At 35.8% G+C, this 16768-nt stretch overlaps 1 protein-coding gene across 50 annotated transcripts in view; it reads right to left on the bottom strand.

Annotated features, from left to right (window-relative positions):
- The window catches only part of CLASP2 (cytoplasmic linker associated protein 2), a 495740-nt gene that overhangs the window by 74779 nt on the left and 404193 nt on the right, over positions 1-16768 (bottom strand). For 25 of the 50 annotated variants that reach the window (XR_015734236.1, XR_015734237.1, XM_060686009.2 and 22 more), the window contains 5 exons: positions 14468-14530; positions 13361-13461; positions 12673-12696; positions 11930-12174; positions 6954-7017 (listed from right to left, as the gene is read on the bottom strand). Coding sequence is in view for 48 of the 50 variants with exons in the window: in XM_060686009.2 (XP_060541992.1) it covers positions 6954-7017; positions 11930-12174; positions 12673-12696; positions 13361-13461; positions 14468-14530 (497 nt within the window). In the remaining 2 variants the exon portion in view is untranslated. The remainder of the gene's footprint in view (positions 1-6953; positions 7018-11929; positions 12175-12672; positions 12697-13360; positions 13462-14467; positions 14531-16768) is intronic. The other 25 variants (XM_087894097.1, XM_087894098.1, XM_060686007.2 and 22 more) reach the window with 3 other exon arrangements.

Genomic DNA, 16768 nt, shown 5'->3' with positions numbered 1-16768 from the left:
GAGCAAATTGAAAATGCCAGTTATCTGAAGCAGGGTGGAGATGGAATATTTCTTGCAGAAACCATCGTGTTGACTCAATTTTAATCCTACATTTATTTTACACTACACATAATAAGATTATAATCACTCCATAAAGCTTGTACTTTATTTCCTCTTTAATTCTTCATTTTTCCTTCATTTGTGCAGCAAATAATATCTAAAATATTAAAAAATAAAAATCTTGCAAGTAAGATTTACAACAGCTTGAATGTAAAGTCTTATTCCTTAATATAATATATCCGCTACCCTTCTGGGTATGAGTAGAGAAAGACACAGTTTCCATAGGTTTAAGTATCAATTTATCGACCATTTCTCTAAAATTGGTACATCAAACTTAATTGTATTACAGTTTTCATATACTGATTTTCTTATTCCATTGGCACAGAGCTATTTGCAAGAAATACCGGTAACCTAAAGTGAAAAATTAGGAAGCTATATTAAGGAAAAAATTGGAAATCAATATATTATTCAGTTATAATGGATTACTTATCCTAGGAAATTTTTTCTGATTGTAATATCAAACAGTGTAAAAAAAGATCATGAGCAAGTTTATCCTAGGTATATTAGTTCTTACAAAGTTGATGTTCTTAGAAATACAATACTAGCAAGACAAAATATCAAAATGCAGCATGGAGTGAGGTAGTGTGAGGTAGCATTAGTGTGAGGTATAATTAGGGTAATTAACTCCCTTTTGCTGAGAATTCAGTAAACAAGAAGTTTTAATTATAACCTCTTTCAGAAATGTCTGCACTGTGGGTAAATTTTATGTAGAAAGATGGGTCATAACTAAATAATGAAATATAAATACAGAACAAGTACAGAGTCATTTGGAAGTTTGTTTGGTGTGATGCTGAATTTAAACTTCTGATTGTCCTTAAGAACAAAATGATGAAAATAAGATGTTATCGCATTCTTTTTACTAATAATACTTCATCAGAAATGTGGTGTCAAGCTGAATAACCTAATTAAAGCACCAACGTGCATCACTTAATATATCTAGAAAGTTTGTTGATGCAAATGCTATTTCATACAGAGTTATTGAATCAAGAGTTAAGTAAATATGAAGTTTTGTAAGCTAGTCTACATCAAAACCTATAATATCAGCAGGGTAACAAATATCCTGAAAACTTTATAACAGCAAACTTAACAGCAGAAGCAATGTCATTTACTACTTATTTCAGAGAGCTGGGTTTTAATTTGGCTTTCATTTGGTTAGCATATTAGATTGGGCTGGATACAGGTAGCCTTGACTTATGATCACAACTGATCTCAAAATTTCTGTTTCTAAGCAAGGCAATTATGTGAGGTTTGCCTCATTTTAAGACCTTTTTGTCACAGTTGTTAAGTAAATCAATGTGGTTGTTAGTGAATCATACAGTTGTTAAGGGAATATGATTTCTCCCATTGACTTTGCTTGTTGGAAGCTGGACAGGAAGGTTATAATGATGACATATGACTGTGGGACACTGCAACCATCATAATACATACCAACTGCCAAGCACCTGAATTTTGATTATGTGACCATGGAGATGTTACAATGATTTTAAGTGTGAAAACTGGTCATAAGTCACTGTTTCAATAACATTGTAACTTTGAACAGTCACTAATATAAAAACACAACTCTGACTTCTCCCAGATATTCTGAAAAAAGAATGTTAGGATGCTCAAATTAACAGTGGAGTTACTAAAATCTGACCAAGCCACTGAAATTCATAGGGGGAGAAAGGTAAGTGATTATATTATTTGAAATATTTTGGAATCTATGAAAATTGAAGCTTCTTGCAATGGAATAAAAATAGATTATTATAAAAAACAGTGTTTTATTTCATTAATGAGGTAAATGAAGTTTTTTCTTTGTTTGTTTCCTACTACTACTACTGACCTTAAATGCAAGCTACTTAATGCAAGAAGCATTGTAAATAAAATACCTGAATTCCTCCTCTTACTGAATACGGCTATATGCGACATTATATTTGTCTGTGAAACATGGCTGAATACATCCCTCCCTGACTCCATTACTACAATAAGAGACTATCATGTTTACTGGTCAGATCATGAAATCCGTAGAGCAGGTGATGTTGCTATCTTCTACAAAAAGTCCTTACATCTAAAAAATATTCAAGTTACATGCAAACCTGCTCTTCCTGAGACCATCATCTGCGACCTGTCCTTAAATACCACATTTCGATTCTTACTTTGTTTCAGAGCCCCAGATTACGACATTGAACATGCAAACAAGTTAACTTCACTACTAACCTGGACAGCCTCCTGCCCACACCCAATAATCTTTCTTGGTGACCTTAACTTACCATTTATTAATTGGACCCTAAATGAATGTACAACTGAACCTATACATGCAATCCTGTACAATACTGTAACTAATCTGGGACTTGATCAACTGCCTTGATCTCATCTTCTGCAACAGTTTAAATTCAACTTATGGACTACAAATAAAAGAACTATTCTCCAACAGCAACCACAGCATGATTGACTTTTGTCTCAATTTACACCCTCTCAAAAATCATCATAATGATGGGATTCCCAGTTATAACTTTAAAAAAGCCAACTGTGATCTCATAGACAATGAACTCTCATCTCTTGATTGGCAAATTCTATTTTCTGGTTGTAATATTGCTGATGACCATTACAGCGTTTTTTTGCGCGAAGTCAAAAGAATCATTAAACTTTACGTACCACTAACATCCCACAAAACCAGAAAAAATAAACTACCAATAACAATAAGGAAATTACAATCCAGACAAAAATCTCTTTGGCGAAAAAACAAAACTAACAACGTAGCTAACTTCAAAAACCGCTACAAAAACTTATGCCAACAAATAAAGACTGAATGCACCAATTATCACATCAAGCAAGAAGAAAACCTTCTATGCACAAAATCCACCCTTGCCTTCTATAATTTTGTAAAAAACAAACTTAAAGACTCGAGATCCATCCCACCTCTAAAAGGACCAAACAATGAAGACTGTATTGATGAAACAGTTAAAGCCAATCTCTTTAACACGTTCTTCGGCTCAGTCTTTGTAAACAGCAACAACACATACCCATATTTCCCAGTCGTACTACAGATAATTACAACGATTACGATGATCTTATACATATTGATTTTACAGAAGACAATGTTGAAAAGGCAATACACAATCTACAACCATCTCTATCTATTGGACCTGATGGACTATGTGCATACTTCTTAAAAAATCTTTCCACTGCAATTGCAGAACCTCTAAGCATAATTTTTGAAAAATCTTTCAGTACCAGCACCTTGCCCTACCAATAGTCACAAGCCAAGGTCATACCTATCTTCAAAAAGGGAGACCCTAGCCTAGTTGAAAATTACAGACCAATCTCTTTATGTTGCGTCACCTGCAAAGTCATGGAATCAATCATTAATCAATCTATTACACTACACCTAGAGACAAACAACCTACTTTCCTACAAACAATTTGGTTTCCGAAAAAATTATCCTGTAATCTACAACTACTACATTGTAAAAACATATGGACCACACATCTTGACCAGGGTAAAGCAATAGACGCAGTTTACATAGACTTCTGTAAAGCTTTTGATTCAGTGGTACACAACAAATTACTTATAAAACTAAAATCCTATGGCATTTCTGGACTCCTACATAAATGGATAGCTGCCTTCCTGTCAAACAGACAACAAGTGGTCAAAATTCTTGAATACAGCTCATCTGTCTGGAACCCATACTGCATATCGGACATAAATACAATCGAGAGTCCAGAGATATTTTATGAGAAGAGTCCTCCATTCCTCTAACTGCAATAAAATACCTTATGCCACCAGACTCCAAATTTTAGGTTTAGACAACTTAGAACTACACCAACTTCAGTCTGACCTAAGCATAGTACATAAAATTATCTGCCACAATGTCCTTCCTGTCAATGACTACTTCAGCTTCAACCACAACAATACTCGAGCTAATAACAGATACAAACTCAAGGTAAACTGCTCCAAACTTGATTGCAGAAAATATGACTTCAGTAACAGAGTGGTCAATGCCTGGAATGCACTACCTGACTCTGTAGTTTCTTCTCCAAACCCCCAAAACTTTAACCTTAAACTGTCTACTGTTTCCCTCACCCCATTCCTAAGAGGTCTGTAAGGGGCGTGCATAAGTACACCAGCATGCCTACTATCCCTGTCCTAATATTCCTTTTTACTTACTCTTTTCATGTATTCAAATTATGTTTATACTTTTACCTGTTATCATATATATACTCGACAAATAAACTTATGATTATGATAATATGCAGTCCATCTCACTGTTGCAGCAACTCTGGGTGGCTTACAAACAGTTGGAGAACAATGTTCCCTCTGAGGCAAACCTTTATCTGAAGAAAAAAAAATGGCTATAAATTCTTAAATGAAAACAGAGCCATTAGTAAATATAATTGATTCAATTTCCAAAATCTAGTATTTACCTAGTTATTATTTAGGATTTAATATTTTCTCCCCAGAGGCTAGGAAATATAGATCAAATAATTAATTTTACTCCCCAATTAGTTGGGCAATGAAAAAAAAAAAGACTACAAGGCTGTTTGTTTAATCCTGCTCTTAATAGCCTCTACTTTCCTCTAAGTCTGAAAAGTGGGAATATATTGGTAATATGTGGAAAGAGGAACATCTAATTTTTAACTGGAAGCACGTGTGCCTTGTGTTCAGTTGTTGATCAAATCTAACACGTGTGTGTGTGTGAGAGAGAGAGAGAGAGAGAGAATAGCTCTTTACTGCCGTGTGATGGTGGGTGAAAGAAATAATTTCAATTTGTACTTGATGTGCAAAACAGTCTGGAATTACTGATTTTCTGATTACTACATGTTATTAAAAGGCATAACCTTTCATGAGCTGTAGCTCACTTCATTAGATGCGTCACATTGTTGTGGCTTGTCAGTCGCTGGCCCTCCAGCAGCTGAGGCAGAGTGGGAATCAGGGCCAGCATCAAGGCAATCTGAGAGCTCTGAGGGGGAAGAGGGACTGGAACTGAGAGAGATAGAGACAGAGGTGGAGCCTTGGCTGTCCATTAGTCAATTGTCCCCAGGTCCGGAGATTGCTGATGAGGAAGAGGAGGAACAGCTGGGTCCCATGCCTGATGTGCGGATGGCAGAGGAGAGCAGCGGGACTCTATGGACTGGTCATCGGGATGGAAGAGCCACCGCTGCTAGCTAAGCACCACCCTAGCTCTGGGGATAAAAGGCAGGGGGTGGAGATGAACAGGTGTGGCAGACAACTATTGGTCTTCCTGTCAGTCAGCCACTGATAGTCCAAACTTCTGAATCCTGTCTGGAACTGTATCGGAATTCTAAGGCACTGAGAATTGGGCGCGCCTTCAAAGTGTGTGTGTGGGTGTCTATTGCTGGGAAAAGAGTGAGCGCACCTTCCAGGACTTCTGTTACGCTTGTGGTGAGACAGAGAGAGACTCCTAGTGCATCGAAATCATTTCAGGGGAAAGGGAGCAAGCTTTGCTTTCCACAGGCACTTGGAGACTTCGTTAGCCTGCTGTGAGAGAGAGACACTTTGCCGGGGTTGCTAGCACTCCTAATAAAGGGAACGTTTAGTTACAAATAGCGTAGTTGTAGTGTTTGGGAGCCGGGTCAGAACAAGCATCACGTGCACAGTTACAGCTCATTTTACTACATTTGCTAGTTGGAAAGGTGTTTGCTACCAAATTCTGCCTAAAATTTGGCTACCACAGACTAACAGACTAACACAAGCCCCTCCTTTTGCAATTTTTATTTGATAAGTACACAAACCAATGGGTTGGCTTGCTGCAGGAGAACAGAAAGCTTGAAATGCCCCAATACTGATATTATGACTTCTGCTAAATATCACATAATTGGGCTTGGAGTTATTGATTGTTCCACTAATATCTGCATTCTCCCTAAAAGACTCACTAAGTGATTCTCTTCTTGGCTTGGCCAAAAGATACTGGGTTTTTTTGTTTCTTTCTTCAGCAGATGCTTCATTCTCAATGTTACACAGAGACAAAACAAGACAAAGAAAACATCCATTTTGTATATTAAAAAGAAATTAGAAGACTCTAAAAATAGGGGAAAGAAAAAAGAAATGAAGAACTGGATTGAATAAAGGCCTGAAAAAGACAACAAAATGATTCAAAGGTATATATATATATATCTTAATGGTTTAACAAAATGCTTTCCGGAGTCTCAAGCCACTGCTACTTAAGGGAAAACATTATTTGCCCATACATTACAGATAACTTGAATAATAAGTTAAGCACTTCTGAGGTTTCTACATTAGATTTATGGATGTGAATTAAATGTGAAGTAAGGTCCACACTATGTATAGGTAGTCCTCACTTAACAACTTCAAATGGGCTTCGAATTTTAGTCAGTAAATCATGTGGTAGTTAAATAGATCACTCTGTGATCTGATTTGATTTTGCAACGATTATAAAGTGAGTCACTATAGTCATTTAGTAAATTAAAAAATCTATTCTCCTCAAATTTTGCTGGAGAAAAAACACAGCCACATGACTGCAAGATGCTGCAAATGATTCTCAATTGAGCTGGTTGCCAAATGCCCCAAAAGCAATTATGTGACCAAGGGGTGGGTGACTGTGGCAGTGGTTGTGATTTTGGGAATGAGCTGTAATGAGGTTTTTTTAAAGTCCATTGTAACTTGAAACAGTCATTAAGTGACTGGTCTCTAAGCAAGAATTATCTGAATCTGGTGAGGTCCTATCTTGCATTTAGGAATCCTGGACTTGTGTAATTGGAGAAGAACATCAATACTTGAAATCCATGGGCCTATATCTTATCATTTAGCTTTGTGAGTGAAGCCACACCAATAATAAAGCTTTTAGAATTTTAATCTATATAATGCCTAGTAAATAATAAAATGGAAATACATACCTTGCTATGAGGATCAGCAAACATCCTCGTGAAGATTTCACACAATCTTTTTAATTCAACACGACTGCCAAAATGATAAAATATTACTTTAGTAAAACTTCAGAGGGATGTGAAGAACTTCAAAAAATCTATGTCCTAATTTACTTTAAAATGTTTGCAATTCCATTTTTTAAAAATATAATTTGTTGATGATCTCATAAAATCCAAAGAATTTTTAATAATACATTGCCCTGTTTTACCTACCATGTTTTCCCGAAAATAAGACCATCTTATATTTTGCCATCAAAAAAGGCACCACATCTTATTTTTTGGGGGGAAATTGTCCACTGACTCACCTTACTTGTGCGCATCACCTCCAGCCTCTTTTTCGCTATCAAAGGTCTTCAGGAACTTCTTCGTCTGGCAAGGCCAGTAAGGCTTTCCTGAAGGCCTCAGCAGCTAATAACAGAGCTCTGGATCGATCTGGAGCTCTATTATCGGCTAGAAAGGCCTTCAGGAAAGCCTTGCCACCTGTAGCAAAAGAAATGAGCCAAGGTTGTGAGGCCTGGTTGCAACTATCTGAAGGTAAGTAGTAGTGCACCCCCCAGCTTAATTTTTATCTGTGCACCCTGGAGTGGGCGGGGTCTTAATTAGGGCTTTTTTTTTTTAATTTGATTTATATGCCGCCCTTCTCCAGAGACTCAGGGTGGCTTACAATGCGCTAAGCAATTTTGGGGGTGGGTAGGGCTTATATTGGGCGCATATGTAAAAATCAAGCTAGGACTTACTTTCTGAGTAGGTCGTATTTTGGGGAAAACACGGTATATAGAGAATATTCTAATTCTAATCTTAAAAGAAGATTCTGCAGAAAATATGAGTTGGACTGATGTTTTATCACATATGTCCTTAAGGAAAATGACAGCATGGAATAAGTGGATGCCCTTATTGTTTTGAAAGAAAAAAGCTTTATTTCAGGGTCAGCACCGCAAACATTTATCATATATGCCCTCTTAAGCCATTTTACAGGTAGTCCTTGACTTATAACCATAACTGGAACCATAGTTTTATTGCTCAGGTGGTTGTCAAGTAAATCAAGTGATTTTTATGAGCTTTTTTAGCATAATTGTTAAGCAAATTACTGCAGTTGTTAAATGAGCCACTGTCGTTAAGCAAATCTGGCTTCCCCATTGGCTTTGTTCATTGGAAACTGGCTGGGAAGGTCACAAATGGAGATCACATGACTTTGGGATGCTGTAATTGTCACAAATACATGCTAGTTGCCATATATTCAAATTTTGATCATGTGCTGTGATAATTGTAAGTGCGGGAACTGGCTATAAATCACTGTTCACTTATGACTATTTAAATAGTGGCTAAACAAATGATGGTAAGTTGAGGAGTATCAATACTTGTCTAAAAATTGCTTTTTAAATCTCATTTTCCCCTTTGTAAAGTCGTTATGAGGTACCCTTAATACAATAGAAATAGTTATTCCTTCAGTAATTTTTGATAAGTCACATAAAGAGCCTCATTGTTCTTTCCATCCATGCTGTCCCTGAGCTATCAAGACCCTTCCTGAAGAGAATTCAGAATGGATTCTTATTTTTACCTCAGAAAATAGAGAAAACTGGGTCATGTGAATAACAGTTGCAAATGATAGTACGGTGTTTTCCTGACAATAAGACCCTATCTTATATTTTTTTGAACCCTGAAATAAGTGCTTGGCCTTATTGCCATGCACTCAAAAGCCTAATAGGACTTATTATCAGGGGATGTCTTATTTTGGGGAAAACAGGGTATTGTTAAAACAAATCAGCTATTTCCTGGTACAGGCTTTTCCTACTCTGACTCTTGGCATCCAATTCCATTATTTAACGAAAGTCTAAGACTAAACCAGAAAAAATCACACTTCTGTAAAAATTTAAGTTACTGATAATACCCGCCTTAATGCAATGAATTCTCTATGTCTGAATAGGCAAATATCTGACTGATAGTTGAGTGTTTCGTGTTATGTAAGGTTCATTTTAAGCAACTGCTGCTGCCTTGTATTAATTCTGCCTGCATATACAAATAAAAAGGATGAAGAAACCATCCTACTATTTTGTATTGACTGCCTTGTACAGGTGTGGGAGAGAATGAGACATATAGATTTTATTGAGATCTTGCACTCTTCTCAAAGGTAAAAAAACTAGACTTATAAGGCTATTATATAGAGTAGTGTTTGGGAATCCTTTTGACTTTCAGTATTTTTGTATACACAGGACCTAAAAGCTGCTTTTGTCCTCTCTCATTCCCTTGCTTTCAAGAATATCTGCTTTTGTTTGATGGCCACAAAATAATCCTACAAATAATTTATTTGCAAAAGGGCTAATCAGTCTTCCTTCAAGTGAATATAGTAAGTAATGTCCATTTTTTTTAAAAATGAAGCAAACTGAGCTAGTTGTTTTGCAATACACAAATCTACTTTAAGAAAGAGGCCAAATTTAAATGAGTATATCTTCTGACTCTTGCTATCAGAGGTGACTTTGAACTGTAACATTCTTCAATTCCATGGACTATATGGATTAAATCCCATGACACAATTACTGCTGTGAAAAATGTTATGAGTCAAAATTCATGGCTATGTTAAGTATAATAGATTGAACATGGAATACAATGAACATTTGAAATGTAATTATGCATTTGAATTAGCTTATTTCAGAAAATGTATGTAATACTTAGATCAATAAATGTTTCTTAAAGGCTTGGGTAGTACAATTACTTCATCCCCTTTCCCAGGATTGAAAGTTAACATCTGTGTTTGTAATAGCTTCATTTTCCTTGTCTAACATTTTTGTTCTGAAAATCTTCTTAGATCCTGTCTCTGTGAAAAGTTCAATTTTATGGACTACTTGGAGACATGGGATATCCTTTGGATCCGAGTGTCTGTTAAATGCAAATTTACCTAATTGATGTAATTTATGATGCATTTATATAATTTGAGTAATTATGTAATTATAATAATTATGTGTATTATATTAATTGTCTTGATTGCTTCAAAAACAATGGACTGAAATACATTCCTGCTTTAATACAAACTTTAATACTGTATTAAGTGACTTTCTGACAGGAGCTTAAAAAAATAATGTAACAATGCCTTTGAGTACAGATTGTAAGATAATCATTCTACATATAGTGCCATTTGGAGGTTGCAGAGAGTGAGGGTATTGAATTTGTTTTGTCTACCAAACTACCATCACTCAAGCAATCTCTCATCTGCACAGCACTAAACACAAGATAGTTTGTTCTTCTCTTCTTCTCTGTGCTTATCTGAATCCTTTCAACATGGCAGTCAAGCTTAGGAAAACATACTTTATTGTTATTTAATTTTTTTCTGAACTTAAATATCACAATGAGTGAAATCTGTGCATGTGTTTTAGATTCCTCAATTTCCCTGAAAATCATATCTGTATAAAAATTAAGCTTAGGGTAAAGTGCAAGTATTTAGATAATTTTTTCTGTTACTGCCGACTCCTGCAGCTGTCCGGACATATATATATATATTTATTTATTTATTTTATTAAATTTCTATACTGCCCTTCTCCCGAAGGACTCAGGGCAGTGTACAGCCAGAAATAAAACTATGACAATAGAAAAATTAAAAACAAGTTAAAACAATTAAATCAATTGGCCGAAAATTCTAATAAAACAACCCATTAAAATAGTAAAAATATTATTATTATTTAGGCCAGCCCTGCTTGTTGGAATAGTAATTTTTTTATGGCACGGCGAAAGGTACGCAGGTCAGTAATCCTACGAATTCTCCGGGGGCAGCTCATTCCAGAGGGTAGGGGCCCCCACAGAGAATGCTCTCCCCCTGGGGGTCGTCAGCTGGCATTGTCTAGCTGACGGCACCCGGAGGAACCCCTCTCTGTGGGAGCATACCGGTCAATGGGAGGCTATCGGTGGCAGAAGGTGGTCTTGTAGATACCCAGGGCCCATGCCATGGAGCGCTTTAAAGGTGGCAACCAACACCTTGAATTGCACCCAGAAGACCACCGGGAGCCAGTAAAGCTTGCGCAGGAGCGGTGTTACATAATTACCCGCGTGGCCGCATTCTGGACCAGTTGGAGCCTCCGGGTGCTCTTCAAGGGGAGCCCCATGTAGAGAGCGTTACAATAGTCCAGACATACATCTCTCACAGCCAGGTCCAGACTCTCATTTTGGATTTCACCCGTGGACTTTATGAAACAATTTCTTAAATGACCTGTGGTTTAGCTGATTGGATTATTAGATTGGAAAGCCACTATAGATTGAGACTAGGAGTTGTTGTGTAAAACTGGAATGGGTTGAACTTGCACTAACTCTGGATACTTGTGGCATTATGGAACACTGAACTGCTGAGTGTCTGACAGCAAGAGCAGCTGTGATTGTAGCTGTGTGGGTGGTTGTTGGATTGATTCCTTGGCCAAGGAAGGTGGAGGGTAATGGTCTGACACACCAAAGATTGCACATTGGATATAGTTTTTGTCTTAGGACAAGAGATTTGCAGCTGGGATACATTACTGCCAGTTCTGTCATGGTCAGATCACTCTGACTACTTTTCAGTTTGCTATTATTGATCCCTCCCTCCACCTATGGTCTATAAGCATGCTTTTCTGTAATAATGCATGCTCTCTGGAACAGCACATAGAGGTCTGAATGATCTCTCCACTCCTCCTTGAAGAACTGGTTCTTCTCCCATGTTTTGGTGAGTGCAGAACTCCTCTAGGATGGTGCATATATGAGATTGATTACAGAAAGTATCTTCACATTAACCATTTTTTTCTGATTGCTTTTATTCTTGATTTTTATTGTTTGCTGCCTGAAGTCATCTAGAGTTAGGTGGTCTTATAAATATAATTTAAGATTATAAATATATGTTTTCTACTGAAAGCAACTAATAAGATTGAGACTAAAATGTGCACTATTAAAAGTAATACTTTTATATCTGAGTACAATGAAAATAAATTTCTTACCTTAATGTCCTCTGATTTTTTAATAAATTTTGTAGACCAAGAAGACCTTCTTTTCTCTCTGACCAGTTGGAACTTGCACAGCGGTTAAGGACCTCAGCGACATCTTCTGTCTGTCGCATGTAGGTGGGTATTGTGCCATTTCGTGAGCTATAGGATCTTTCTGAGCAGGCACTGGAAGCATCACTGTTAGCATCATCATCAGAGTACATTCCATAAGATTCATACCTCCTTCGAACTGGCTTTTTCTATTATACAGGAAAAAATCATAAGATAAACAATGGCAAAATAAGCTCCTTTTATCAGTCAGTTCAGATGTTCAATTTTCCAGATCCTACTACTATCTTCAGACATCACTAAAATGAGGAAATGCTTATTGTTATTTAACTGCAAAAGGAAATATTTAAACTAAAGATCTAATTAAAATTACATTCTCCCCAGTCATTATTATAACTGCTATAGGTGAGATAAAACACAGCAGATGTTCTAGTGATTTCACATTATAGCTTGTCCTGCTGGGGCTGCATTACTTTAAAAAAAAACATACAGACAAATATCTGGAATTTACTTAAATTTAATTTACATTTACAATATAAACCTATTTAGAATCTTTTGGTAATTTAAAACATGTATGCAGAATATAAAGCCTATTTATCAAAATAGTGTTTTGTTTATATATTATAAAGTTTAGGATATATATATATATAAATAAATAAATATTAATAGGAAAACAATAATAGTTATACCTTTGTCCGAATGTCTCCTAACAGCTGAGAGCATTATAGAAAAAACAAATGTTATGAATATAAACATTGAATAGCTTGTTAGCAAATATGCTAAGCAGGTAGAATCAAAATACACACAGAGAAAGAGAGGGAGAGGGAGGGAGAGGGAGATATGATTTACAGCACAAGAATTCAATTTTGATATAAATTGAATTCCTGTTGAAGCCATCAGATTATTACTGTGAGATCAAAGAGCAGAGTGGAAAAAAACTGAGATGTGAAGTAGGGCTTATAAAGGCGACATGTGTCATGATACCTAATTAAAATATTATTTTATTAACTCAGCTGGATTTCTCAGCCAGTGATTTGTATTTATATTTGTTTTAAAGTAATAATAGGTGTAGCTAACACTACTCTCTGCAAAATTATGCATAATCCTCTCTCACATCAGTATCACAGAATACAACACATTTACATGCAAGACATTATCTTTTATCTTATAAAACAGGTAGAAGACAAGTTAGCCTGGGTTTCAGAGAACATATAGGCTTAAGAAAAATATGTTTATATAAAGAAAAAAGATATGGACTAACATTTATTAGGAAAGGAGCATCATTTAACTTGGCAGAATCAATAATTAAATTAGACAATAATATAATAAAGCATAAGAAAATAAAAATCCTACTTTGTTATCCCCACAAAAACATACCAAAGCATCTGCTACTGCTTCTTCAACATCTGAGCCTGTGTTTAAGACACGCATGGCACTAACTGATGAAGACAATCGGCTTGATTGACTAATTCCAAAACCTGAAATAAACAGCATAAAGAAACAATTAATTAATTAAATTAATTAATTTGACTTGACTTAGAAAGTTTAATATATTGTTTTAAAAAATGGAAATATAATATTTATTTGGAAAGGAACAAATATCTGAAATATATAAATTCTATCCCTTTTGGTTCCTTACTACTAATCCCAGATGACATTTGATTTATTAAATCAAGGAAGTGTAATAGGCTCTAATCTAGACAATGTTAATACATGCATATCAAGCAATTGTATCTGCAGATAAAATTTTCCTTAGGTTTTTCCAAAGTACCTTTGGAAAAGGTGAAAATGACATTTTTAAGGATTTGCTATAGTAAAAACTGCAAAGAAAGTTTGATCTAATACTAATTTCTAATATCCAATTTAAGTATATAACTTATAGCATTTGCATGATGAAGTCAGCTATGTGTCATCATTTTCTCCTTGTCCTCCCTGAAAAGAACCATGTTTACCAAATTGAGTTCCCAAAATTTTCTGATAAAATTGAATTGCACTGTAATGTTGATACTTAAATGCAAATGTAAATGCATGTTATTTTACAATTATTTTCTGTAGCTTCTATAATATCAAAACAAAATTCTATCGATAGCATAATTATACAGGAACTCAAAGACTGACAACTTATATAAATCTCCTATTAAAATGTGTTCAGTCTGGTCTTTACTGGTTTAGAAATTAAGAACCATATTAAGGAACTTGGTCAATATAAGCTGTATCTTTGTGAATGTAAAAGAAACATGCATTAATAAAGCTTTAGAAATAAAGAATGAAACAAAAAAAGGCAACATTCACCTTAAATTAGGAGGAGAAAAAGTTTAGGGTATATGGAATGAAAGCATTGTTTCACATACTTCAATTATCCCAAAATTATGAATACAAGCTAATGTAGAAAACAATAAAAATAGACAATATGGGAAACCAAATATTGTAAAAATTAATCCAGAATGATGGCACAAATGATAGGAAAGAGTACTCATCCTTCACCTGTAGCCCCATAAACATCTGGAGAGTAGAGAGCACCAGTAGATCTGGAGTGATGCCTGGAAGCTATAATAACAGGACCATATGAACCCTCTCTGTTATTATAATAATACAGAACAGGAAAACTGCAGAGAGAGCAATGAAGCAAGTTCTAGGCATAGTGAGAAATCAGCCTGTCTCTGGAGACTGATTCACATAGTGAATAGTAACCAAGGGTGAAATTACAATGAGTCTTTGTTGTGGAACATCTAAAACAACTTATAGCTCCTATGGTCAACCACTTGTGTCCAAATTCTGCCACGGTATATTCAGAACTGTGCTACTGAAAATTGTTCAGAAATACTGTTAGTGGCAACATCAGGCTAGTGGCTGAAATAAATATATTTACAGGACTCTGTGATTATTTGAAGTGGATGCAAAGGAGACTGTAAGTGATGTTGGGGATGGAAAGATAATTATTTCTCTCATTGGATTTACTAAGATATCAAAGCTGTAGTAATTGATCAAACTACAAGGAAGACAAAAGGTAAAAGTCCTATGGGCACCGCTATGTTGTTTTTCTGACAAGAATATGGAACTCATTGCTACAGGATTAATGAAGAATTTATCTCTCCTACCTTATTTGGCTAGATCCTAGCTTTCTTCACAGTCCAATGCTAGCCACGTCTTATCCTTCCAAACTTTTCAGCTCAGCTAAGCTAAATTATATTGCAAAATGCTACAAGCTTGAAATGACCATTCTGGGCAGGGATTGTTCACACCTTTGAAGCAGGTGGAATGCAAGAACTGGTTTAGAAGGTTCGGTCAATGGGGATTGCATCTACCAGCCAATTTACACACAAAATGAATCAAAGCGATGAAATACATGTGATTTTTTAGAATTAAAAATTAGCTCCTTAGCTACTTTATATATAGATTAAGTGGCATGTAGGTGATTAAGTGGGTACTATCATTTCACATATTCTTGTGGCTACTGAATGAAAAACTAGAGTGTAACAGTCTTGTCTAAGTTCTCCTGGTTGTCTATGGTAATATTTCATCTATCCAGAACATATCACTTGGAACTATTTTATAAAAAACCCCAGACTACTCCTTGACTTATGCCAGGGGTGGGTTCTAAATTTTTTTACTACCGGTTCTGTGGGCGTGGCTTATTTTGTGGGCATGGCTTGATGGTCATGTGACAATTATTTAGGATTTAGCAGAGGTACCGATCTACCCATTTATTTTTGCAGGCACTGATTTACTCATGTATTTTTGCAGGCACTGATCTACTCATGTATTTTTGCAGGCACTGATCTACTCATATATTTTTGCAGGCACTGATCTACTCATGTATTTTTGAAGGCACTGGTCTACTCATTTGTTTTCTTTTAACATTGATCAGCTGTAGGGCAGCCCTTTGAAGCCCCACGGCAAGAGTTTAAACAGTTTTTTTCCCTCTAGCCATCAGCTGGGACTCAGGAGGCAGCAATAGATTGGGGGTGGGGCCAAATAAAAGGTAAGAATAACACGGGGGTGGGGGTGGTGACAGAACCAGTTCGGTGACATCATATTGTCACCGCTACCGGCTCGGCGGAACTGGGAGGAACCCACCACTGACTTACACCCATCTGTTTGTTAGCTGTTTGCAATTATGACAGAATTGAAAAAAGTGACTCATGACCAGTTCTCACACTTATGACTACTGCACCCCTGTGGTCATGTGATAAAAACTGGCATGTAATTACAATGGTTGCAGTATCCTGGGATCACATGCTCACCATTATTATTTATTATATTTCTATACCATCTGCAACCTTCCCAACAAGTGAAGGTTTCCAACAAGTGAAGTGGAAGCCAAATTTACTTAATGATCATGGTAAAAAAAAGGCTGTAAACTCAGCTGAACTCAATGACCACCTTATTTAGCAATGGAAGTTCCAGTCCCAACTGTGGTTGTAAGTCAAGAACTACCTATAGAAAGCATTTCTAGTCTTGCTTATACCCTAAAAAGATTAATAAAGTGCAAAGCAATTTATAATTTTATAAAGAAGATGCAGGAATTGGAAATAATCAGTTTTAAATTTTGGCATGAAATCATATTCTTGGTTGTTAAAATACTATTATAATTTTTATTTAGTTTAAGTGTTTCTAAGTAATATTCACTTCATTGCAGACACTGCAGAAGCTAAGGATATAGGACAGCTGTTCACCTTAGAAATTTACAGACAATATTATTGAAGTTCTTGTTAAATTTGTAAAGTATATTGAAATAAAAATGCATTGATTCAAATTTTGCGATATAACATACATAATTAATGT

The sequence above is a fragment of the Pantherophis guttatus genome, chromosome 4 (genome assembly GCF_059756535.1).
Source record: "Pantherophis guttatus breed Tessera chromosome 4, ASM5975653v1, whole genome shotgun sequence".
In the NCBI taxonomy this organism is placed as follows: domain Eukaryota; kingdom Metazoa; phylum Chordata; class Lepidosauria; order Squamata; family Colubridae; genus Pantherophis; species Pantherophis guttatus.
Note: the sequence above shows the minus strand (reverse complement) of the source record. Positions and strands in the feature narration are given on the sequence as shown.